At 39.5% G+C, this 27,010-nt stretch overlaps 2 protein-coding genes across 7 annotated transcripts in view; one reads left to right on the forward strand and one right to left on the reverse strand.

Moving 5' to 3' along the window:
- SAMD3 (sterile alpha motif domain containing 3) overlaps positions 1 to 12,768 on the forward strand; it is a 36,068-nt gene extending 23,300 nt beyond the window's left edge. Inside the window, exons 8-11 of the mRNA XM_058020533.1 lie at positions 9,584 to 9,787; positions 10,156 to 10,327; positions 11,962 to 12,044; positions 12,291 to 12,768. Of these exons, the coding sequence (XP_057876516.1) occupies positions 9,584 to 9,787; positions 10,156 to 10,327; positions 11,962 to 12,044; positions 12,291 to 12,608 (777 nt within the window). The 3' untranslated portion in view covers positions 12,609 to 12,768. The remainder of the gene's footprint in view (positions 1 to 9,583; positions 9,788 to 10,155; positions 10,328 to 11,961; positions 12,045 to 12,290) is intronic.
- Positions 12,769 to 14,494: 1,726 nt separating this feature from the next.
- L3MBTL3 (L3MBTL histone methyl-lysine binding protein 3) overlaps positions 14,495 to 27,010 on the reverse strand; it is a 78,260-nt gene continuing 65,744 nt past the window's right edge. For all 6 annotated transcript variants that reach the window (XM_058021097.1, XM_058021101.1, XM_058021100.1 and 3 more), the window contains exons 19-22: positions 24,097 to 24,188; positions 19,462 to 19,625; positions 18,621 to 18,683; positions 14,495 to 16,372 (exon numbers count right to left, since the gene is read on the reverse strand). In XM_058021097.1, coding sequence (XP_057877080.1) covers positions 16,229 to 16,372; positions 18,621 to 18,683; positions 19,462 to 19,625; positions 24,097 to 24,188 — 463 coding nt within the window. In that variant the 3' untranslated portion in view covers positions 14,495 to 16,228. The remainder of the gene's footprint in view (positions 16,373 to 18,620; positions 18,684 to 19,461; positions 19,626 to 24,096; positions 24,189 to 27,010) is intronic.

Genomic DNA, 27,010 nt, shown 5'->3' on the forward strand with positions numbered 1-27,010 from the left:
AAGAGTAGCTACTTTTTTTCCTAGTGACTAGCATCACATGAAAGGTCTTGAGCAAGTGCAGGGCAGAAGGGTGATGGTAAGTAAGCACCATGCTAGAGCTGTCTGTCACTAAAGGAGATTTATTTAAATGATGGTCCCTATAAATATCCATCAGGTTGCACCACCAGGGAAAGAAGCTTGGACTGTGCCTGGCAGGCATTAATTTGAGTCTCTGTGTCTGAGTGATATTCAGAGTTTTATCAGGAAATCCTCCATAAACAACAAATTTTGTGGCTATGGTGTGAGAATCCTTCTCAGTCATTTTCCACAGTCAGGCAAATATCTTGGAGCTGCAGTAATCCAGGGGAGAGTGTTTTGTAATGATAATGACCTTCATCTGCTGCAAATGGAAGGTCTTTCCATGACAAGGGGAATTACACTGTTAAAATACATAAGAAAAGCAAGCCAGTCTCCCCTCTGCAGCAAGAGTGGGATTACTGCTAAAGCAGCCATTCAGTGGCTTCTTCTGACTTGTCTCATTATTTTTTTAGCATCAAGCCCCCTTCCTCTGCCATAAGAACTTGTTTGATTTATGGTTCTTCAGGCCGTGAGGGAAACCACCTCCTGCCAGTTGTAATAGGAAAGGCCCTAGAGTTGGGGGAGCCAGAAGAAACATAAAGAGGGACCTTCCTGGTCCTTGGCAAAGGATTGCCAGAAGGTGAAAGGTGATGGAAAAGGAAATGGGGTTAGAGCTGATGATTGCCTTGCATACCTTGAGAGCTTATGGCTCAAGCACTATTTTAGTCTTCCCAGGGGCAGTGACCAAAGAGCAAATTTTCCCTTTCAGATCTTTAAGTTTGGAAATCTTGCCAGTCTCAAGCAGTGCTGTTCATGGAATGTATGACTTCACTGTCAACTCAGTTAGCTGAATACAGAAATGAAAAAGCCCCCAGATATCCTGCATGGCTTAACCTGCCAGTTCAGAGAGGTGTGTGTTTCCCATAGGTCCAGTATCCTATTCTGTTCCCAGAGGCTTCTGGGATACTCTTATGATATCTCAAATGCCACTAAATAGCTGTATCTATGCAGCTGGATTAAGCTCCTTCAATCCATCCCAGACATTAAATAAGAAAATATCTCATCAAAGGGAGTACCCAAGGGTGGCTTAAGCTTCCTGAAATGTAAGGGAATAACAGGCTAGAAGACTGCTGGTAGTTCTTGATATAAAACAAAAATTGAGAGAGACTACAGTCCCTCTTCTAAAGCCTCTGATTTCTTACATCTTATGACAGCCTGTTTGTGAGGTCATCAGGGTTTCTCTGAAGCTGTCACACAAATAAATTTGGAGTTAGGTGTGAAAAGGAAAAATAGGCTCTGACAAGATATCAGCTAAGATAGCAGTAGATGTTTGCAGATAAATGGGAGTATTTGCCACACCCAGCAGAGCTGGGAATAACAAAATGAAAACAATTTATAAAGGGGGCACTGGCACACCATCTTCTTTCTGTGTCAATGGGACAGAAACAAGAAAAGCTTTGATGAGAACTTTGACTGGGAGAAGTAGAAGGATTCTGCAGAAACTTTAACTCATGAAGTTGGACATCGATTGATATTCCTGTACAGGCAAGATAAGCAGGAGTTTTGAAACTGGTGAACATGCAAATTCTGTGCCAGGAGGACTAAAAAGCAGAGAAGACCCCTGGCCGAGGAGGTGCACCATTTGTGCTCGCTTTGGTGGTGTCATGCAGTACAAGAAATTTACCCTGTTGTTTTTATCTGGAAACTGTCTTTTCTGATGACAGGAGGAGTCAGGACTGAGTGAAGTCTACCCTGAGATGGAGTCTCTTTTATCTCAGATTAGGTAAATTAGGCAAGGTAGACATTTCCTAGGGATGTGCCTTTCTTTAGTGATAACTAACATCATGTTTATCAATGATCTTATGCCACTGCAGGAGTCAGAAAATTGAAACAAGATTTCAAGGGCTCTACAAAGAATAGGACTTGGAAAATGATGGCTGGAGAAAAAGGGAGGAATGAGAAAAATAAGGCAACAGCAAGGGAAAAGGAGAGCTAAATGTCTGTAAAATTCTCAGAGGATGAACAGCTTGTGTACAATATGCTGAAATTCTCTTGGCTCAGTCTTATGGCACTATTGGCAGGCAGAGCATTAGGTACCATCTCTGCTGAGAATGCCATGTTCCAATGAAACAGGGGTGATAGCACCTTTCCCTCTAAGATTGATGGTCTCCAAATAAGGGGTTTGAATGTTTGCACAGCTGGAATGTGAGCATGCATATTTAAATGATCTTTCAATGGCTGTACTGAACTGTTGTAATGTGATTTTTCCACTAAAACTTTGATGTGCATACATCAAACTTTGAGCGTGTAGTGTTGCTTAGTTAATATTTTGAAATGCTTTTAAGTCGAAGCAAAAGCTTTAAACACAAATCCCCAGCATACATCTTGCACTTCACCTTCTTATTTGTGTCAGCCAGTGTCTTCATTGTTCTGTGAGTTAAATTGTCAAGCACAGGTTGTTCCTTGGCAGAGGAAAACGGATTTCTGTAATTTTGCTTGTGCAGCTTACAAAATTAGAAAGCAGTTGTTGTGGTCAGAAATAGGCTGACTTACGTGACTTTGAAAGTTTTTGGTTAGCACTGGCACATAAATCTAGTTCCGAAGTTGCCTGCCTGGCTCAAAAAGGCAATTATGTGTAATTAAAGCAAAGCCTGCCTTAATTAAGCATCTCATTGGAATACAAGTCAGTGTGGATCCTGCTGATGGTTACACACTCATTTTGCTTGGAAGCAGGCTGTCCATGCTGTTTCACATGTCTTTGTGCGCTGTGTTTGGATGTGAGGGGTGAGGCATGGTTTTGATGTCTTCTCAGTTCTCTCTCACCATCCAGGATGAGAAGATGGGCCTTGAGCAGTGCCCAGGTTACAGCCTGCCTTTTTAGATTCATACTTGTTCCAGATCAGTCTCCAGTGTTTGGGGGTTTTTTTGAGCAGACCTTCACTTTCTCTCATTGCCTGTTTTGATCACTCCTCCTGATATAAAACAGCTCAGTGTTCATCATAGTAAATGTCATTCCAATGACCCTGATTGTCACCACAGAAAAAAGGGCTGTCCCTTACAACAGTGGTAGCAAAAAAACTGGTCTACACACTGTGCTTTTATCATGCCTTGTGTCTGTATGAGGTCCAGAATAGCAAGACCCACTTTTCAGTATTCAAATATCAAGACACAGAGATTATGCTCGTTTAAGTAACTGTGAAAGTTGCTTCTCACCCTGAAGAAGTTATAAAAGCCAATTAATGGAAAAGATTATTCCAAACAAGAGTCCTAACTATCATCAGGCTTTCTTGTGTAAATACCTTGAGTGTTGATGCTAACTAATGCAGGTAGACCCAGCAACCAAGAAGTGCTGGCAACATCAATGCTCTTAGCAATAGCATGACTTGGAACATGCATTGGCATCTAGCAAGGAAAATTTGAAATGTGTTTTTCAAAGGAAATATTATTAGCAGCTGCTGGAAGCTGAGAAGAGCAATAATAATGAAAGACAGAGGCTGTACCAATCCATCAGCATCCCCAGTCCTAGTGTATGGTTTTAAAGGACTTCCCATTCAGTGCTGATCCCACTGAACCTGCCTGCACAGCACTGCTGTTCCAGGAGATGAGTCTCATTACCATCACATGTTTTCTACATTGCTTTCTAGCGAGCAGATTAGTCTCCATCCAAAGGAGTTGCCTCAAAGAAACATTTCCAGAGCATCCCAGGTGAGGAACCTGGATCACTGGTTAGCAGTGAGCAGACTGACAGCATGCAGTAATGTCCTCATATACACCTCTTTAACTCCACTGCTCCTGTCTGAATTAACTCTCTCAAACTGAGGAGCCAGTAGGTCCTGTTGGCATTCATCAAAAAGAGATCTCTATCTTTGTCCTTAGCAACAATGAGGCTGCATTTACCATTCAGGAACTGGTCTAAACCCATATAAAGAGCAAAGAGTTGTCTGCTGTCCACACCAGAGGCACTTTCATCACTCTTTGATTAGGCAGTCATGTTTTGTGTTAACATTCATGTCCTTTACAATTTATTATGCTGGCTTTCAACAGTAACTGAGAGCTTAGACCTTGGAGATCACATCATGCAGAAGAATTTCTCCCTCCCTCCTCACAAACTGCAGTTTCACTGCCTTGGCTGTGACACTGTTTCATAAAGGCGCCCTGCTAGCTGGGGCTTTTTACAAGAAGGTGCTAATACAATCTTGTATCTTGGGAAGTACCAAGATCCATCAGAAGGGCATTTAGGAATCAGGCCTTTATTTAGAAATCTGCCTCCAATCAAGTGACTATCCTCTTGCTTCAGGAGATGGGAGGAATTTGGAATTTGGAGTCTAGTAGTTTTTTGTTGGTATGTTTTCTTGTTTTAATGTGAGCATCTTAACACAGTCTGCTTGTACATGGTTCCAAGTAGAGCTGTGAATAGAAGGTGGGGAGTCACAGTCAAAAGGCATCTGGAGTGTAGGCAAAGAGCCGTACAACCTGTGTGCCTCCCAGACTTAGAGTCTCCAGTCACAGATACCTGAGATGCCAAAAAGTCAAGAGTGTTTGTGGGCATGGGCAACAAGGGATGAGTTCCCTGCTGTTGTCACCTTTGAGAGTGAATCCAGCAGAGTGAGTAGGAGCCTTGGCAGGACCATCCTGCAAGCTAGGGCTAGGTTACTCTGACAGGTACTGGGTATCCTCTACATTAACTTCCTTTCCACATCCTTTTGCCTTTTTCTCTGTTCTGCTGCACTTCTCATAAGCTTGTGATTATAAGGCAGCTTCTTATTTAAAGACTGCGAAATAAATTTTTGTTTGTTCCAGAAATATTTATTTTTAATCAATTTTTTTTTGTTTAAAAAGAAAGGAAACCCTTTACCTTATAGACTAAGCATGTGCATTGCTAAACAAGACAAAAATAATTAAATATCACCAATTAACATTCTTATTGTTGCAACTGAGATGGATGTTACTGGTGACACAACTGAAAATCTGGCCAGAGGGGTCTGGTGACCTCAAGAAGAAAGATTCCTTATTTAATGAGGCTATTTTTTAGTTCTGTGTGGTATACATGCTGAACTGTTTAGCTGTGGTTTCTTCAGGCATTGAGACGAGATTCCAGCTTTGGTCTAGATAGGATTGGTTTTGCACATCATCAAAATAACTGAGCTTTAACCTTATGGTCAAGTTTTACTGGAATATTGCTGTGCTGTAGCTGGCTTTCTCACTGTGATGGTTGAAGTGGAGAGGATCTAGAGTCCTCCCTGAATAAAGAATTGGTGGGCTGATAAGCCGGTTCAGCAACCAGCTTCCCAAACGCAGATTCCTCCTGCAATGTTAAAGTTAACTATAAAATATTTTAAATGATATTTGGAATCATTCTCCAATCAAATGGGTGTCCCACTGAGATAACTTATTTCCACCAAAAGAAAGCACCTCTCCCCTTTCCACTTGCCTTAAAAGCCAACTTATTCACAGTCAAAGAAGTTGAAAAGATTATGATAGTGATTGCTTTAAGCAGGATGAACACTGCAAGGCAACCAATTCTAATACTGACTTCTCCCAGGTCATAGATGATTTACACTACAAAGTTTAGGCTTCCATTGCTATTTTTCCCCCCTAATAAATAGCTATGACAGCAATTCTTCCTTATACTGCTGCCATATTTCTATTGGTGGCTTGCCATTGCCACTGATGAAAATGTCAAATGGTCTCTTTTAGCTAATTAATAATATCCATCAGCTGAACTAGCTCTCAGGGACAGAGCTGACCACAGGGAAAGTCCATCAAATCAAGCAGTGTTTGCCTTGACAAGGGGGCTGGAGAGAAGCTGGTGTAAAGGTCACGACTTCTTCTCGTGTTTGTTTCTAAGCAACCGAGTCAGTCTGTGGTTGCAGCACACTGGGTTGAGTTGTTTTGCTTTCTTGTCTCTGCAAGTAAGACACTGAAGGTGACAGGCCCTCAGGGAATGAGCCACCATGTTCCACATCAGCTGGTTGAAGAAGTTCCTGCTTTATGGGCAGGAGGCCTGAAAGCAGACCCACAGGAGAAACCAGTGGTGAAAGGGCTGTTTGGAGTCAGAGGCTTCAAGCTAGCTCTTGCATAAAAACATAAATGTAATTTTAAAAGCCCTAACAACTGCCCAAGTTTGTGTGTGTGAGAAAATGTGGGTATCTTGAGACTGACAAGAATGGGTCATCCCTTGGTTCTGTGCACTGGTCACAGTGAAGCAAGGGACAGCCTGTCCAGCTTAGGGCAAGTTGGCAGGTTAAGGAATAGCTGAATGACCCAGCTGTGAATATGTGAATACTAGGATGGTATTCATACTAGTAACCAATATAAATTTCATACCAGAAACCATCAAAGGCCGATGCAGGAAGCTTGCAGGGATGACATACCAGCAGCAAAACAAAACTCTGATGACTCTGAGTGATCTGATGGACATTTACACAGAATTCTTTTTTGTGGCTTTCTGCCTTTTCTACATGGGTTATAGAGGCTTTCTCACCCAGGGTGAGAAGCAAGAAGCCTGATGCTGCTGAGGGACAGGAGTGCTCAAGGTGCATTCCCTAGGTCCAGGGTGGCTGGCAGAATATAAAGCCATACCAGAAAAATGAGATAGATTTGCAAGCATTCTCAGTAGGTGAGTTCAAATGATCACATTACTGGGACCATTTTCCATAGGCATTCTTCAGGGCATCTGTCTCAAGACATGCATGTCACTAAAGAGGACAGAATAGTTCACTAAAATGAGCAGTAACACATTTTCAGGATCAAGAACTTGCACAAAATTTTCAGTGGTATCCAAGGATAAAACAGGTAATCTTTTAATTGGGAAGTACATTTTTTCTCATATTAGATAATTGAAGGTAACTAATTTCATGCCAGTTTCTAGAGTTTCAAGAGAGAGCTAGAGAACATATGGACCAAGAAACCATCTGTTTTCACTGGCCAAACTGGCCAGAACTCTAATGCAGACCCAAGAGATTAACACGTTAGGAAGGAATCAACAAAATTTTGGTAAACAGACCTAATTCTTCACAAATTCATTAGTTCTTTGAAGTATTCAACAGCCCTGAGGACACAGGCAATCCAGCTGATATAGTTTACTTTAAATTCAGAAGAGATTTTAGCACATGCCTTTGAAAGGCTCTTAGAGGATATAATCTGAGGGGATAAACAGGAAGGTCCTTGAATGGATAAAGAGTTACAAGATAGAACAAACAAGGCTCTGCAGAAATGGTTGGGATTTGCAGTGGAAAAGATTATGAAAGCTTAGTTTAAGCGGTTCAATATATTTCTAAATAACATGAGAAAAGTAGACTAGTTGGCAGATTACCTTTTGTGATGCTACCAAGGATACTAAAGGCAAAGACTGAAGAATTGCATAAGGACCCCTTTCCAGGGTGGGGAAACCCAGCAGATAAAATTCAGTTCTGATAGATGGAAAATAAGGGACAAGGAGAAAACCCAGTCCTAACAACACTGATAGTGGTGGGCTCTTAGCTTATTAGTACCATTCACAAATGCTATTTTTGTACTAGGCCAAAGAATATCTGGCACAATGCTAAGCAGCAGTCAAAACAGAAAAAGAAAACAACAAAAAGAACTTTATTACACAGAATTATTTAAGAAAGGAACGAAAGGCAATGCATTATTCCACTGTATGCCCCTGTGGTGCCCCAGTATATCTCAAGAAGTACTTTTAAGTTATACTGCACCTATTTCATAAAAACTACAGTGAAATTAGAAAACTTGCAAATACAGTAACAAGGATTATTGAAAGTATGGACAAGCTTTCATATGTGGAATGATTAAATAGCTTAGGATGGTCTTGGCTGGAAAAGGGATGGCTGAGGACAGAATATGACATGTCTGTAAAACTATAGTGGCATGGAGATGGTGAATAGGTTTTGAATCCAGTATGATAATTAGGAAGCAGAAATAGCAGGAGAAAAACAAAGAAATGCATTTCCTCTGACAGCATATAGTTAAACTGCCACATTTAAGGCAGGATTTTGTGGAAGGCATGATTTTATGAGAGTTGGAAAAGTGACCGTGAGAAGTAATTGAAGGAGAAAAAAAATCTACTGAAGGCTGTATAGCTATAAAGACTGAAGGCTATTAAATATAAAGATTGGGAGTCCACAGACCCCAGTGTAGTGAAGTCTTGACAAACTCACCATATACTCATAATTTATACTTTTTGCCAGCACCTCTCCCAGGCAGGTAGGGGAGGGTATGGTACTAACTTGTCTCCCCACCTCTGCTCCTGTGCTCTGAGGAAGAGGCCAGGAATGCCTATGCAAGCTGGTCACAAACACACACTGCTGTTGTAACACAGTGAAGACTGAAATCCCCTATTAGGAAGAGTGCAGACTGTGCTAGCACAGAATCCTAGCAAGGGCCAGGGAGTTGTACAGGGGGGACATTAGGTATCTCTCCTCCATGCAGATCTAATTTTCTTCTGGGATGCCTATAATGGCTATTGGTAGCTATGGATATGTACTAGGAAAGGCAGGTGTCTCACTGCAGTGTGCAACCATTCTTGGAATACCACGTGCATGATTTCAAAGAAGGATGTTAATTAAAATGAAAAGTTTAATTGCACATGCAGAGCACTGCGAAGTGGTTTGGGATGTTGTGTGTTTCACAGCTCTGCGTTGGGAATGTTCCGGGGGGCATTTTGAAGTGTCTCAACTCCCTCTGGCATTGACCCACCGCCTGTCCATATGTGTAATCACAGCTGCATCAGTGACAATACAGACAGCAAAAGCCAGCAGCAACGCAGCCTGAGGATGTAACTGTACCAGCTGTGCATCTCTGTGTCCCTCAGCTTGTTTCAGTGAGCAAATTCCCTGTGTCCACTGATGGATGAGCTACACACACTCAGGCTACTCCAGCTGGTGTACTGCTTTGGATAGCCACCCTCCTCTCAGTAACTACTGGCTTTGAAATTACATCAGGAACAATAACAATAATTTTGAGGAAGGTTGTTAACTTCCCTCACATACAAAAATACTTTTTGGAAACACTAACAGTCAAACTGCTCAAATAATGGCTTTCAATACTAGGTTTTTAGTTCAGCTAGTGTCCTTGGGGGTAAAAATTCCAGCTGCATAAATGTGAAAGTTAGTTGTCCTGCTTTTAGGACCCGTATGGGTAAGAGGAGAATACTAAAATTCTCTTGGTAATACAGATTTAATATTGCTAAATACTGAGTTGTCGTTAGAACTGACTACTCCTTTCCAATAAACCACAATGAGACAAACCAGAAACAGGAACAGGAATTTCATAAATAGCCTCAAATATGCAATTTGGACTTGGGGGACTTGGCTGACAGGTATAGTTTTATATGAAAACAGACCTTGGTCTAACTTAGAATATGAGGGTGAGTTCAGAGAGCTGGAACTGAAACCACACTGCCCATTCTGCTGAGCTCAACTACACTCAAATCATAGAGGTCACATCAAATGACACGAGCTAAAAAAGATGAATAATCAGATAAAAAGGCTGATTTTTTATAATTCTGTCCTTAATTTCTTCGTAGGAAGAACCTGCTCATCTTAAAGGCAGTGCAATGGATTTACATATTAAGTGGCTTAATCAAGAATATATGAAAACTCAGAGGAACTGGGAAGAAGTGGAAAACAGAATGAATGTGACAATAGAAATACGGAGAAAGATGATCAGCGATAAGGCACCTTTAAAAGATGTTCTTAGACTATTTCCTTTCTTAAGATGCCCTTATCAGGTAACAGAGCTATTTTTAATAATAACAATGAATCCTGTGTTATAGATGTGATACATCTGTAGGCGTGTATTTCACAGGATATTTCCACTGAAGTATCCATCAGCAACGTTCTCTTTAATTCATACTGAAATCCCATTTTAAAAGGTTCATCACTTCAATTCTGTGTTAAAGGTGCCACACACACCACCAGCGTCACTGTTTGGTGTTACTTGATGTATTCCTTCCCTGCTTTGAAAAAAAATTACATCACCCTCTTGAGTTTATAATCTTATTTAACTGAGCTAGTTTTATCCTGTCTTCAAAGTGCATGCATTGTTTACAGTTGTGGTTTTGAGGTTTGCAATATCAAATACTTGTTTTTCTTTTAGCTTTTTAGGGAGTTCCAGCTTCTCACACACATGGACATTCATAAGAAAACAGTCGAGATTTTGGAGATTTATTCAGAAAACATATTGTCCTTGTATGTGGTGAGGAATAATCCAATTAACATTATGCTGCAAGAAAATCTGAAGCAGCACACAGAGGAAGACGTTCTGAAATGTCAGTACAAATCTCCTATGCTCTGAATATCAGAGTTTTGTTGCAGCTAATTGTTCTTACTTATGTAACTAAACTAGTTTCAATTGTACTGCAAACTCATTTCAAAAATGTTATGGTTTCTTTGAAAATATAGAATGATGGTGAAGCATTTAGAATAAAAGCTACTAAATTAGTAGGAAAATTAAGTCAGTCAAGTATTGAAGCTTTTTTTTCACTGAATAAAAGACTGCAGGTTTGATAAAATAAGTAATTACCTTAAAATACGTATTGCTAGATGAGCAGAAGTATGTATTTCTAGATATGAGTGCTTATTATTTTCTAAAAATACCCACAGAAAACTAATTTTCTGCTTTAGAAATTGCCCCATAAAAAAAGACGCAATTTCCTTTACAAGTCAAGTTTCTATGGTTATAATCTTTACCCCAGTAAAATAAAAGTAGTTCCCACTAACCATTTCAGGCACCTCGTCTCTGCAGAGAAACAGTGCAGGAGAAAGGGCACAGACTGGTGCCTCTGGGGAGGTCCGTGTGTCCTGGCTGTGGGGAGCAAACACCTGCTGACACTCAGCTTCTTTCAGTCAGTGAGAAAGCTGGGCAGTGTGGTCCTGCAGGGACAGAACTCTTCAAGCAGTCATTCAGAATTGCCATTCTTGCCCAGCTGCCCAAGCTCAGCTCTCTGAGGAGTCCTCCCTAGACTCACTTTCTGTCGAACAGGCATAATAATTCCAGGATGTCAATCCAAGGTCACACCATATGAAGACATGTGAGTCCTATATCAGTTTCACTCCATTTATTGCCAGGTCAGCTTCGAAAGAAGCAGGAAGTGTAGGTTAAAATTCTGGGGATTTCCTTTGCTAAGGTTAAAAACAAAAGCACTCATGGTAGATTAAAATTCTTCAATGAATAGTCTAATCCAGAAAGCCTTTATGGACTTTCTTTTCATAGCTTTGGCCAAGGAAATCTATAGATATAGTAAGTAATTTCCCCTTTTCTTATACAGCATGTCCACAGAGATTTTTGACTCATGCCTTAGTAAAGTCCCAAGGCCTTTCCTTTTCTGTTTTTCTCTCACAAACAACTTGACCTGGCACCTAGATAATAAATGCATGGCGAGGTAAGTTCAGTGAAGCACATAACACTAGAAGCCTGAGTTGCAAAAAAGATGTTATAGTCAATAACACCTGAGTCAGAGGGATAGTAGATACCAGGTGTCAGGAGGTTCTGCAGCACCAGCTGGTGCCATGGCCTCCAAAGCAGAGCCCTGGAAAAAGGACTCCCTGGACTTCAGTTTACTGGGGAGAGAGAAGTTTGGGGAAGGGCAGTGAGAGCAGGAAGACTGCTCAGCTCACAAGCTCAACTAAAAGCAACCCAATGGCCAACTTACTTATTGTGAGGAAAATTGAACTGTAATATTGAGTAGCAGAGTCCCATGAATTATTTGGCACTAATGTTCATTGCCAGCTGAGTTGTCTAAATATTGACTGTGGTACAAACTACTCTTCAAAGTGGACTGAACAACAGCTCCACTACTGAGCTCTTAACTATTACATAGACTGCAATCTGTTTTTCCAGGATGATACTGCAGTGCCAGGAAGTTTTCATTTGTAATTTAGTATAAATCCTTGCCTTTGACAGATATGAAAATGACTGCTGCATGTTTGCTCCTGCCAGAAGTCTTTGGAGATGATTCCAGTCTGTTTGCTGCAGTGAACGAGGAGGTAGGAGACAGAGCACGAGCAGCCTTGGTCTCTCTTCCTTTTATCACCTGCATGTGCACATCACCCGGGCTTTTGGTGGCTCAGCTTAGTTCTGGGAAGAGGTGACATTAGCCTGCCTTTTGAGTAGAAATACTCACAGAAATACTACCTAACTTCAGAGGAGTGTTATCAGTCTTACTTCATTCTCTGACCCGTTCATCGTAGCAATGTTGTGGCATCATTTGAAATAGCCTTTTTTAAATTTAGGTAAAGGCAGTGACACCAGTGCTGGAAGTGAAAAATCCCTTCAACGTGAATTCATGCGAGTTTGCCCTGTACATAGAAAGGGAAGAGCTGGCCCAGCTTGACGACTGCACCATGGCTCTGGCAGCACTGGTGGCTGCATTCCATGTGTTTGATATCCCATGCCCAAAGAGAATCCACAGGACACTGAACTTCCTGGAGTCCCTGGTCTTTGAGGTGAGGAGCCCAGCAGCTCTGCCCACCCCAGTAAAGACAGGGCTGGAGGCACCCAAGCATCCAGTACCTGATGGTGCACCCAGCACTCCTCTCAGGAGCATGTGATATTTTGTCAAAATAAATCCCTTTGTGCCATTCTTTCTATTCAAAGTGTATGTATATTTAAAAGCTACGTTTAGTAATGCCCTCCTTTTTTTATTGTACTGGCTACTTCTAACAAAAAATTAAAACTCCAGCAATCTCATTATTTTAAATGTAGATTTTAGAGCAGTCTAGAGATAATAAAATTTTCTGGATTACTTTATGTGTTATGTATTATTTTTCTATAAGTAGCATTTGAAAAATTCAGATATTTTGATTGTAAGAATTTAAAAAATGAGCCAACATGAGCATTTCACTGTTTTAGATGGTAATACAGTTAATGTTTTGAAATGACACAAATTAAACATCTACTTACTACTATTACTTCATAATGTTCTGATTGCTGAGAGGCTAATATAATAATTTGAGTGGTTTAAAATGGTGGGCTTGATTTTCAGTTTACAGGATGATGACTTTTGCTGTTCTCTTCTTGCATGAAACATTTTGTTTCAACATTAATCCTGAATTTACTAAATAGGCATTCTAAGATGAGCTCTCAAAGCAGCAAGAATGACTTATCTGGGATGCTGCCATGTGCATTGGTGCTGCAGAGGGAACATTTCTTTCCAAATTTGTTCCTCATTTTCTTTCCAAATTTGTTCCCTGGAACAAATCAACTTTCTCCACATGGTGACTCTGTCTGCCTACACAGAGTAGAGGCCCTCTCCTCTCTTCTTCCACAGCCTTCTCTCTTTGCCAACACTCCATTCGTGACTTCTGTGTGAAAATCCCAAGGGTTGCTGTCTGGCATTGCACAGCTTTGGGCAAGTGCCTGGTGATAGGAACAGCAGCCAGGACCCATTGCATTAATTAGAAATAAAAACTGGCTTTTTATTAAAACACTACTTTCTGTTAGAGACCAATCTCCCACAAGTTCCAAAATGTCAGCGTAGGCAAAGCAGCCTCTGTGGTCATGATGATTCTTTAAACACTCCAACACACAGCCTGGAAGATCACAGAAGCTTTGGTAAATTTTGGCTGTGCAGGGGTGACTCCAAGGCAGTGATGACAGTGGGAGATCCTTCAGGATGAGAGGAGATGGCTGCATTTGATGGCCAAACTCTCCTGCTATAGGCTTCACATGGTTCCAGGGAACCTTTACCAATGTGAGGGCTGGGCTACCACAGATACAAAACAAAAACCAATGCCATTTCAGAGATTCAGTAGGTCTGATGAGTGGTTTTAGTTTCTTTAGTCAACAAAGAAAACTTGTTGACTGTAGTTTTTGTAACAGAGGTGGCTACACTCAGCTACCTCATCACATGGGATACAAAAGTAAGGATTATGTATGTCCTCATTATTGTTTGTGATAGCTGTGTGAATAAAAAGTTGGGCTCAAGTGAGGTTTATTCTACATCTTGTAAACAGTAATAATTTAAATTAATTTCTTAAACCACAGTACTTTGTAAGTAGTTGTAAATAAAAATCCAGGGAGGTGCTAACATCCCCAGGTAATCTCTGTTGAGCTGCAGATCTCTTTGTTGGTTATCACTGCAGGCTGTAGACCTGGCACACAGGACAGACACAGAGGGTAGAGGAAAATAAACTACACAGAAGGAGACAATGAAAGAAAACAGAAGAATTTAGCTATTTACAGTCCTGCTTGTGCAACTTCAGGTGCTGCTGGTGACAAAGTCCAGGGCTATAAATGGCATTCTGATTTGTAGTGGCCAGGGGGATGTCAGCTTTGGGAGTAAGTGTTGAGGGAGAGGGCACACAGCAGTAGCTAAGCTGCTCTTTTAAAACTACTGGCTGCACTGAGCTACAGTGAGAAATCACTCCACACACACACCCATCAGGAGCAGCTGGGTTCATCTGGGAGTCCTGGGCACACACAAAGGTAACAGAGGCTCCAGTTCAGGTTTTATTTGTATTGTAGTACAATAAGAGTGCAATTTGAACGTACACATATTGAACAAAATGTAAAAATATTATTTATGCAATGCTATGGGAGGAAATTAACAGAGCAATGCAACTTACTTAATACTGACCCTGTTTCACCTCATATTATGGCAGGAACCAGTCACACGATCTGGAAGGGACACAGAGAGTGAAAACTTAAAAACTCCAGCCAAAGAAAAGCCTAGCAAAATCTGTGGGAAGATGTAACATTCTCCCAGCTCTGTGCAATGGGAATGTTCTGTTTGTTCTCAGTTCCACAGCTGAGCAACTGCCCACTGCAGCACTAAACAGAGGGCTGCCAAAAACCTGATCCAACTCTTCTCTCTCTTCTTGCAAAGTAATTCTGGAGCAGTCCTCAGTATACAGGTAGCTAGGCTTTCTCCCATATAAAGTGCATCTGGTTTACATCTTGCATGTATATATACCACGTGCAACGACTTTCCCTATAATAATCCTCCAAGAAAGGAGGTTGCCTCACCTCAGTACCTGCTGGTGGCATCTGCAGCCTGCTAATGACCTGGTGAATTGCATGTATTTTACACTTAGCATGTGCCGGTGCACCACAAGCATTTAAGTATCCTTTTCCCTGTGCTTTGTCTTTCTCCATATGCCTTATCCATTTACAAATCAGAGTTTTCAGCTAGAAAGTGGTGAGAAAAATAATTCTCCCACTCCTGGGAAAGCAAACCTCTGTAGAATATGAAACTAGGGTAGCAGTCCTAGCTTGAGCACAGTTTTTCTCCATTGTTGTGGTAACTATGCTGAAGACTGGGAAGTGCAGACACAATTGAATGTAATTTCTTTTCTGCTAATTTCCTTGCCTCAAATTACTCCTATTTTCTACCATGTTCTGATGGACTGTAGCAGACTCCATGTAAATGGCTGGGACTCTATTGTGCAGTATAAACAAAAATCTTCTATGAAGTCAAACTTTATTTTTCAGTTGCAGCCTTCTCTATACTGGTCTTTTGATAAAATACATGAAAGATGCTGGTGGCAAAACTCACGTAACAGTTTTGTAATCGTGCAAAAGTAAAAACATTCAGTTATCAAAAAAGCATTATAATTTCAACCCCAACAAGGTTTGTTTTGTTACAAGCAAACAGACAGTTTTATTATCTGTAAAGTAATATGCTGTAGCATAAAGTGTCACATATGTAACATTAAGTGTTTCATTTTCAAACTATGGCACAAATACACATTAGCCATAACAGTCTCATCTGGCTACCTGTAGCCTAATTTTTGGCTGATCAGTTTTTATTTTGATAAAATGAAGTAAAAGCTTCTGAAAAGTAAAATGGGTACATGAAGTACAATTCAAGAATCCTTAGAAAATATTAACGTTCCCTTATTTAATACAGCATAAATAATTAAGGAAGGTTTTCTTGATGTCCAGAGAGAGTTAGGGATCCTAACCATCCATGGAGAATTAGCGCCATTAGTTTGGTAAATGAGACCAGCTGACTCGGGTGTCACACAGTACCTTCTCAAAAGCTTGAACACTTCCCAGAAGGATTCAGATGTGTACTGGCTCCAGGAGATTATAAATAGTCCACGAGTGCTGAACTTCAGTTTCTTCCTTTCTGAGAGTCCTTACTCAACACTTCTAGTGAGTCTTTGTGCTTTGAATAAAACATGAGCTCCAGTGGAGAAAGCTGGTTCGTGCACATTTTCCATTATCTTCAAAGTTCATTGTGTGAATTTTTCTCTGCAGCTTTGAACATCAGAATGGAATTAAAGATTTTTAGGGCTGGTCCCAGTTTAATGCTCATTATTTTGACTATGTCTGATTGGGTCATTAGCAGGAATGCTTCTCCATCAATTTGCTTTAAAAGAAAAACACACAAAGCTATTAATAGATTTGACAGTGCAGCAGTATAAGTTTCAGAAAACATGAAAAGCAAAGTCCCAGCAACTTCAGACAAAGTTAAGGACTGGCTGAATTCAAGCACTTTCAAATGCTTTCAGGAGCTTTGATTTCAACCTTCAGACAGATCAGCTAGTCTAAGAGAACAGGATGATCTTCTTCCTGCTCAAAAACAACCGTCTGGCTAATTTTCAGCTAAACGTTTCTCATTTTCATACTGACAATATAAAACCTATTGAAGGGTAAAGTGGGTAAATTAAGTGTAATTCAACTATACTGAAGCACAGCAATGCTTTTAAACATCTTAGCTATTCGTTTTATGCCAGCATCCATAGGAGAAGCTTCTGGATCTCTCTCCCAGCTATAGAGCTGGAATCCCCTTTAGACCAACACTTCTCTGCTCACTAAATAGCAAATTGAAATTAATTTGATCCCAGATGAAAATAGGGGCCAGGCTAATAAAACTGCCTCTTGGACACAAACATAACAGAACATTTCAAAACACAGAATATTTTTTCTTTGTATTGTTGATATTTTACTAAACTTTACAAATGAACATTCTCCTGTAAGCAAATCACTCTCTCAGCAGGAGTGCTAAATCCCAACAGGAAGAGCCCCCAGGGTCCTCACTTCAGGGGCTTCAATGGGGCCAACATTTCCTATCTAAGCTTTTGATCACTTAGGTATCTAAAGCCAGACTTGGTGGGCTCAGAACTTAAAGTGTGTGAACTTGGGGCCCCCCAAATAAAAAGCTGAAGCATCTTAACAGAAGCAGGCTGAAGGTTCATTTCCATATAGAAGTTTGAACCAGCACCTTCTACCTACTGATGTCAGCCAGTCCATGCCTCAATGACCTCATTGACCTCAGTGGGGGACATTTAATTTACTAGTCACAGACAAAGCCTGAGAGGCTGAATCCTAGAGAAGGGAAATATTTTCTCACACCTCTGAGAATGAATTGTTAAGAATTCAGCATCTCTGTGGCACTTGCTGTTTGCTGACTTGATTAGCAATATGCCAACTTTTATTTCTAAATTAATTGATGAGACACCCTAAGTGACATAGGGAACAATCCAGGCTTGAATACTAAAATGCTCAACATCTGAGCTAGTGCCAAATGCCCAGAGATGCAGCCTCTCAGTCCTTTGATAAGCAGCTGTAATACAGTCTACATTACAGTCTACAGCACAGCCTGAAAGCTTCTGTTGCAGGAGATTAGCAGGGCCATTTGTATGCATTTTCCTCAGGAGGTGCCTTCCCAAGTTTAAGCAGCAAAATTATTCTTCACTTGAAAGGCTGGCTGACTCTGCCCATTCAGGTTGTCTGGCTGGGATTAAGCACCTGATCACTCTGGCATCTGTGATCAAACTGCCTTCTTGAAGCTAAGCATTAACATTAAGGAATAACAAAACTCTGAGCAGAAAAAAAAAAAAAAGACAATCTAGTTTATAAGGCCTAATGTATCTAAAACCCTATCCATTCCTAATGACAACTTTGGAAAATCAATCTCAGATGACAAAAATGCACACCTGACATGCTCACAAAGTGAGTACATGCTCCTTTGAACCTCATCAGAACCTTCAGATCTTCTCACTCACTGCTGAGTTAAATCACATTCATAAATTGGCTATATCAGGAGGAAGAGCATCAATAGCTAAATGTGATGAGACAAGATGCAAGGAGTTTTATGGGGCGGTTATCTCAAACTACTGTTCTGCTTTGTTTTACTTATTAACATCCTGGAGAACTAAAATAACATCCTTGCTTACAAATCTTGTCCAATCAGACCAAGAGAGAACGGTAGTAAATCAAAAAGTTTGTAAGTAATTTCAATTGGCAGGAAAAAAGATGGAAAAATACCTGGCTGACACTTTGCTGGTTTTCTCTTTAATTTCTTCCTATTTCATGACCTGAAAACCAACCTAATCTTCCATAGATTTGCATCTGACTTTAAACAATGTGGCATTGAAATGGGTTGTCCCAGGAGGCGGTGGAGTCACCATCCCTGGAAGAGTTTAAGAGGCATCTGGGTCTGGTGCTGATTGGCAAGGTTTGGAGGCTAGAGGGATAGTGCTAGGTTGGAGGATTAGACCTAGTATTTTAAAGAGCTCTTCTAACCCTGATGATTCTCTGATTCCATACACTTCATTCTACTAATTTGTATGTATTTCTACCAAGCTTTCTTGTCTCTGTTCTTTTTTACGCACCTCATCTTTAAACACCTTGCCATGTTCTTCACATCCTGGTAAACTTCGTATAAATTCAGAGACCTGCCACCAAAGCATACCACAAAAGATTTAGTTAGACTCATATTTTCTCAAAATAGTCTTTAAGGCTGACAATCATTAAAGTCTTTTAGCTATTGTTTTTACAGTCTCATATTAGGTGTTCCACCTTGTTCTGTAAGTGCATAGAGTCATGCTTCTTTTGTTCTCTGATTAAATGAGATCCAACTGCCTAGGGTGCAGAGAACAGTCACAGGTACTTGTGAAAGTAAAGCAATTACGAGATTCTGTCTGCCCAAGCATTGCTATATACCCGAACAGAGGCTCTAATCTTAAAATCAGGTGCTATGGCCTGACCATATCCGTACAGTTCCTCTCTGCACTGTATAATCTCTCTCCAAAGCAGTGTGCCACATCCAAACTATGCACAAGGAATAGCTGCTTGCTCCATGCAGACCCCTACACTGGGGTCCATTCCTCCAGAATGTTTGTGTGGGGACTAGATGTTGGTAGTGGAGACCATGAGCACTTGATATGCTGGACCATACATTTACCATTTCTCTTTAGAACACCGGTGAATATGCTTTTATATATATACATACACACATATTTATCTGCATCAATACGCATATGAATGAATACTTCTGCTTCTGGAGCTGGATGGCAGCAGGATGAGCATTTTAGGGATCACTTACATTAGATTTGCCTGAGTCTAATCCTCTGAGTAGTCATGTATTATTCTTAATCTATGGGGATAATCTAAAGCTCTAAATCAGCCTTCAAAGACAGTGGTAGTAAGACAGAAGACAAAGAGGGAACCTACCTCATCTGTACTCCACTTAGAAACTTTGCTGGCTGGGATCCCAGCCACACTTGGAAGGAGCTTGCTCTGCTGTTCCCAGCGCAAGGGCAGGCCAGGGATTTGCAACTTAGAAGACACGATAACTGGTTGGGAGAGAAGCCTCTGCGTGTTGGGCTCTTCAACATCTTCAGCAACAGGAAACACGAATTAAATCCTCAGTCAATGATGAGATCAGTCATGGGAAAAGCACATTCATTTCTATTCATGGGCCTCCCTACACAAGCTGTACAGTTTTGCTTGAATAGTAAAATGCAATGAATGCCAAACCAGAATTGGAAGTGCCATGACTGTTCTTCCACTAGTATGACTATCATCATATTGGCTCTCTATAAATATAACTACTCCTACATGGAAGAAGTCTCTTTCAACACAACACAATTCCATGCCATCAGATCTGTTAACATAACACACCACAGGTCAAACAATTTAAAATATTTTGGTACAATAAATTACACACTCATATTTAATAGTAGTACAGCAATACAAGAATTAACTTAATTTTGTGGTTGAGCTGTTAGAAAATCAAAAGCAGCACTGCACTGCTACAAAATTCCAAGTGAATCAGTTATACAGTCCCAGCCCACACAACATTTATGGCTCATCCACAACAAAATGTTTTTCAGTTCTTCTGAGGAAAAAACGCAAATGTCTGCAAATTCTCTGCTTCCACTTTAATTGAATGTTTTGTTTGGAAAATAACATTAAACTCCTCCGTGCTGCATTTTATCTCACTCATCCGTAATGGAAGGAATGATCTCCCATGCCACTGTCCCCAAAGGTAATGCACTGGTGGGAGGCTGCCTTCAGACACACGCTGCTGATGTCTGGAGAAAAGCAGCAGCTGCAGATGTGTGCAGCAGGAAAGAGTGAAGAGTGATATCTCAAATGATGTCAAACTGCATATGACACCCCTACTCATTTAGATCCATTGGCAATGCAACAGCAGCATGCCTGCTCTCTGAACTCAGGCCCAAGTACTTCCCAATTGCCAACTCTGATTGTGGAAAACCTCTGAAATTCACTTCTTAAGCAACAGCCAACAATGTACACTCTTAATGCCTAATATTCCTTAATGACATGGTTCATACAGTTACTCAAAAATCCCTATGCTATTTTCGTTGGGATTGTTCATTTCTGTTTCAGTTCCATTCTACTTTCACTTTTGAGAAGCTGCTATTAACCACAATGTTCTAGTTTTCACACATTTGCACCCAACAACTAGGGCACAAATTCCCATTATGGATTTTTGCCAGCACAGTGGGGCTGGTCTATAATACACCTAATATAGGATGTTACCACATTTGCTTGTGTTGTTCTGCTCCTCGAGCCTAGTTTTTTGTTACTTTCCAGATCTATCCTCATTTCTTATTAATGCCTATTATTCTGAAGTTGACTCTTAAGCCATTTAGTCAGCACTGTCAGCCCACTCATTCATTTCTTTTAAAATAGACTCCTTAATATTTTATTACCATTATACTCCCATTCTTCAAAGAGAGTTCCCTAAATGTCTTTTTACACTTCACTGTTGTGTTACAAATATTCCTTAGAGCCTCTAATACTAATAAAAATCTCAGTGAGAAAGGAATGTAAAAGGTAGAAACTATGCTGAATGTAAAGCATATTTTACAGAACAGTATCTTTCTAATTGTTCCTCAAATCCCCTCCCTATCCTTACCCTCTCATCTTTTCCTTCTAGACAAGGTCTCTCAAGAGTTGGAAATGTTAAGTGTTCAGCTATTTTTTCCTTTCATTCACAAAACATGCAATATGTTGATAGTGCCACATAAATAATAAATAGCAGACTGTAATGCTGTGTGAAGAAAATACCACACAAATCACACCCTGTATTCACATATATAAATATATGCATGCACACAACAGCACATAGGTACAGGCAAAATAATGAGCAGCATTCTCAGTCAGTGTAGTATCTGCCTCACAGGCAAGGCAAAGAGCACCAGTGGACCATGTAAAGTACATTTCACTCAACTAAATTGAAGAAATTAAAAATAAAAGTCCCTAGCCCTATGGCAGATAAAACCACAACAGCAAAAAAGAGGAAATTTAGATTTAGTGTGGGTAACCTTGTAACAGGAAGCCCAGAACACACCGCTTTGGCTACAATCTATATCTCTAATACCAGACAGTTAAAAGTTTTCCCTATCCTCTGGAGTATGGAATGCTCTGGAGTATTTCTCACTCTGCATGCTCTGCTTCCCATAGCGAGGCAATCTGTCTTTCTGGGCCATAGAAAATATGAGATCTATTCCAAGTTATGTCTCAACTGGGACATTTGGAAGATTAACTTGAGGTGAACCAGAGATTAGCCAGTTTCATCACAGAACCACAAACAGCTTCTTCAAGCACTGAAGTGAAGAAAGAAAATCTGCTTGCCAGCTCCACAAGACAGCAGCCAGATGCACAAAGTTCACAGTTTTAAATCTTAACCATGTCTTTTCTGATGACATTTTGCTTCAGCATCCTGCCTTTACATTGTTCTTACTTTACACCACCTTGTTATCCTTCTCTCTGAGAGTTCATCTCTATCTTCCTAATGAGTTACCACAGAACAAAATATAAATTTGTATTTCATAGAAGGTAAGTGGCAAATGCTTTCTGCATTAATGAGAGACCATTAACACTGCTCATTGCCTCCTGCATGGGTCTAGCTCTTAGCATATATAAGGTTTTTAAGCACAAGATTTATGCCCATAAAAAAGTTAGTATGAATGGGCAGTGATTTCAGTGGAGTTCTTTAGCTCCAAATAATCTTTCTCCAAACAAAGGAAGACAGTAGTACACATTTTATAAAGTTATCAGTAGGGAACTGGTCAAGTGAGTATGGAAAAAGTAGGCTGAAGAATAATAAGGTAAGTGACATGCCAAAAAAATAGGGCAAAAAGCACAGGTACCAACAGTGACAGTTCCTAAATGCACAATTATTTTATCTTGAGATTTCCATGACCATGATAGCAAGACTTTAATGATCCATTTTCCTCTTACAGTTTAAATGTGCCGTCTTACTTAAACACATAATAACATAACATCATTATGTGTTTAAAAAGGACAGATTTTTCCAGACGATGATGTAAGAAAATGTTATATTTTCCTAAATCTAACTATGCAAGAACCTAGCAAGCAGAGGTTGTTGGTGTCAATTTTGTCAAACTCAAAATGCTTCACAAAATCAGGCCAGCTTTCTTAGAATTAAAAGAACAATACCAGACAATTTAAAATGTTCCCAACTACTTGAATTTTTTTGTGTCAAACAATGCAAAAGTTAACATCAAAGCTGCATATTTCCTTCCCACTGAAACAAAATAGCTAAAATTACTAAAAAGTCTCTTCTATAACACTAATACAGTTTTTTCACAGCTCCTACAGTAGATGGAATCTCTCAAATTTTACACTCACCAGAGTGCCTCATATCTGTCTGAAAAGTACTGGCAGATAAATATTGTCTTAAGATAAAAAAATACACAAGGTAAATATTTAAAAATAAACCACTACCTCAATTTTATCTTTATGCAAGCTCTACCAGTCTCAAAGAATTTCCTGCATTTTACAGAGATGAGCTCACTTAAAAGGCAAGACATGTAGCTCTTGAAGAAACAGTTACTCAAGCCAATTACTCAATTTTGATGAAAGCTTTCAAAGTGTTGTTGTACAAAAAACTGCTGAAGAAAATAATCTAAAAATACAAGGAATTAAGATTAGAAAATTAAGATACATAACTTGCATTGACCTTGTATCAGTTAATAAAATTATTGCAGCAAAGCTGCACTGCAACAATGCACTGACTTGGTCTAATAACAAACCTGGTACTAAGATTTACACATGAAAAAATCAGCAAATATAAGACTGATATTCTGGATTTGTGCTGTTTTCTTTCTAAACAATGAGGATAAAAACTATTAATGAACAGCTGCTTCCATCTGTCCAAGTGGATCTGTGATCATCCAAGAGTTTTGCTACAGCTGTACATACAGCCACTCAGAGTCACTGAACAGAAGAAAAGTCCACATTGGAAGAAACCTTTGGAGACCAAATGAGAACTTTCCTGTCTCACCAATGAGGAGCCACAATCTGGCCATCACCCTCAACAAGACTGAGGCTGGGTTAAATAAGACACCTTAATTTTGCATTGTATCTGTAATGTGTAAGTACTTTAACTTTCAATACATTTTTAAGGCAATAAGTGAATCTTATATCTTTACAATTCAGACTGGTTTAATAAACTATTTTGAAAAGTCAGTAGAAAAACATCATTGAAATGAGATTTTTATATTGCTATTCATTTTGCACCCATCCTTACACCTGTGATAAAGTTCTTGGAAAAACCTTTGATGGTTACAAGATAATCTCCTGAACAGGTAGGGGGCAGGGTTGCTGAATTTTGCCCTTTAAGGAACATCCCTTTGGAAGTTCCTTCCAAATTTGCCCCAGACCAGGACATAGTGCTGAAAGTGTTTTTGGACACAGACAATGAATGTAGAAAATAATTCGCAATACAGTTTCAGGAGAATTTCAAGGGACATCACACTTCTTCACTTCTGCAGATTTTAATTTGAAACAAATTAAGAACTGCCAATTTACCTTTGATTTCATTTGAAATGAGCAGCTTATTTTCTGTCTCCTCATCTTCACACTCTTTGTGCTTTATGGCATCCTTTGTTTGTAGTACTCCACTGAGGAAAAGAAGATGTTCAATTTTTATTAGTACATCATAAAAATCACTGAGCATGATAAAATCTCTTGCTAGCAATACTATTGACACACCAGGATTCCCACACAAAGGATGCTGTATCATTATAAAATAAATAAAGAAAGAGGATCTTATTTCTGACTTACACAGAATGGCATGACTACTGACATGAATTTTGCAAAGAAGGCTCAAGAATAGTGTAAACTAATATTATGTAAAGCATACCAACACACTTGACTTAATAACTGAAACTGGAAAATACACAAATGGAGGCAGTGGATGTGTCCACATCATAAGGTGGGAAGAGTGAAACCCACATATATAGCTGTGTGTCCTACAAAGCCTGGCTGGTTATGCAGCCCATTTGCAGGAGCAGTCTGAAACAGCACTGACTCCTTTTCCTCTGCCCAACATTCTTCTCTACAGGGCATCAACTCCTTGTCAGTACAGTTACTGACACCCTGTTGTGCAGCTGCTAATGATCCCAAAAATATCACCAAAAACATTTATATTCCTTTGCATCTGCTTTTGCATTACTTCTTATCCAGCTGCTCCCTAAGCTTGCCAACCCAAGAATTTGCGGACAGGGAATGTCTTTCCCCCTCTCGAGAAAAACCAGGCAAGAGATGTGGAAATAAGAGAATTTCTCAAGGTGGGGATGTATGGGGTGTGTACATTCCCGTCCTAAAGTCAGCCCTTGGGAAGTTCCTTTTCAAACTCTGCCTTCAGAAGGCATTTCCAGATATATTTCCTGGTACTTCCTGGTTTCTTACAAACGTGAAGTGATATTAATTTGATGACATTATGTGTCTACTTACTTCGGCTTTTTAAGAATTTCAGAACACTTTGGTTGATTCTTACTAAACCATCACAGATACTCAGAGCACTCGGAGATACCAAGTACATAATGAGCATTTTCTAAAAATAGACACCAAACAGAATGATTCTTAGAGTCAAGACTACAAGAAATCTCACTACTGTATGAACTGATGCTTTACTATCTACCACAGAGGGAGTCAAGAAGAACACCTTAACAAATGTCAAAATCACAGAGGAAAAGCAGATGCACACCTAACACTTTGTTAGGCATCAAGATTAGCTAAGCTCAAAACACAAATCCATAGCAGAAACAGACCTACTTAATTCCACTGTTTACATTTATATTGTTGAATACCATTTATATATTACATACAAGAAAACATTTGTGACTGAATCAAGTAGGAGCTTCAGGTTCACTGACTTCAACAGAAATATAATTATCACACTAGTAATGGTGCAAAATGAACACTGCAGATCAGGAAATCCAGCCTTTTTAGTATGACAGGACACAAATAACAATAGTGTGACAACCAATAGCAGTGGAATGCATACAGCAGGCACAACGTCTTGTGCCACAAAAGACTTCTCCACAGTATCTTCCTCAGAAAGATTTACTCACTTAAAACTTATTTTCCAAACTCCACAAACACAGAAAACTTTCTAATTCAGCTAAGGAAGAGAGATCACCCAGTCCTGTGAGGAAACAAGTACCTCCCTAATTTCTCAAGGGCAATTTTCATAGCAGCATACATACAGAAATTTGACTTCATTAGTTAAATATGACTGTGTCATGAATTGAAGGTTTTGGGTAAGAGGCTGGGAGACAAATAGATTTTTTTTAAGAGCCAGTATAATTTGATTCCCAAGTCTGAGTGTTCAGCTTCCTTCACTGTAAAGATTTCCAGAATAGAATTTTTATTACAGTGAAATTCTTTTGCTACTCTGAAGATACTTTGAAATTGGATATGCTGTAGGCATGTAATTTTTATCTTGACTTTTAATCTCAGGAACAATCCAGAGGGACACACTGCATATTTATGTATATAATTATATTTTTGAAAACCAAAATTTTCTAGTATACTTGTTTGATGTATAGAGAGGAAAAAAAAAAGAGAGAGAAAAATGAAAAAGAGTAAGTGGAACCAAGATTAGCTGAGTACCACTTAGATTTAACATGACAAAATAAAACTTATGTTTGGGATCATTTGTGGTTGGTTCCTCAATGAAAGGATTCTATGAAATAGAAGATTACCTTTGAATACAAAGGTATACACAATTGAACTGAAGTCAAACATAATTAAATCCACACTGTGAGCTCAGCAACTAAAGAGCACACAAGTGTGTGTATCTATGTCTTCAATTATGCATGTGTACTTTGAATACACATCTAAAAAGATCCACTGGGCATTGCAATAAGCAGATGCTCAATATTTTATAACCCCAGCAGTTCATATATACCTAATGTTGTGAACATTATTTTTCATGCCTTTTTCAAAGGGAGATTATTCAACTGAAAGTCCTCCATGACTTTGCTGGATACATAATGAATGAGGAAAGCTAGATGATAAAATGCAGCCAGTCATCAATGTATTCAAACAGTTGAAATACAAGCTGCAAAGTCTCTGGATAATTCAAAGCTGGCACAAGACCTATTCTCTTAATAAAACTGACTCAACACAGTGAACAGATAGCACAAGTATTGGTTATTTTAAGTCTTCTAAAGGTAACACCCTGAAAAAAAATAAAAGACAAAAACTTTTTTCTTCAATTAATCTTAGGAGGCAGTCTGTAAAGCCAAAGTATATTTCTAAAAAAAATTTGAATTTATTGTAAGTATGATAAAATAATGAATTACAACTATTTTTTAACACAGGTTACTTCAAAATTACACTTGAAGCCATCTTCCTTTCTGTGCTGTTTAAATTCACTAGACTATGACTAGTGAATGCTGTTTATTATCCTGAGTTGGAAGGGACCAAATAAAGA

Source organism: Melospiza georgiana, chromosome 3 (genome assembly GCF_028018845.1).
Source record: "Melospiza georgiana isolate bMelGeo1 chromosome 3, bMelGeo1.pri, whole genome shotgun sequence".
NCBI lineage: Eukaryota > Metazoa > Chordata > Aves > Passeriformes > Passerellidae > Melospiza > Melospiza georgiana.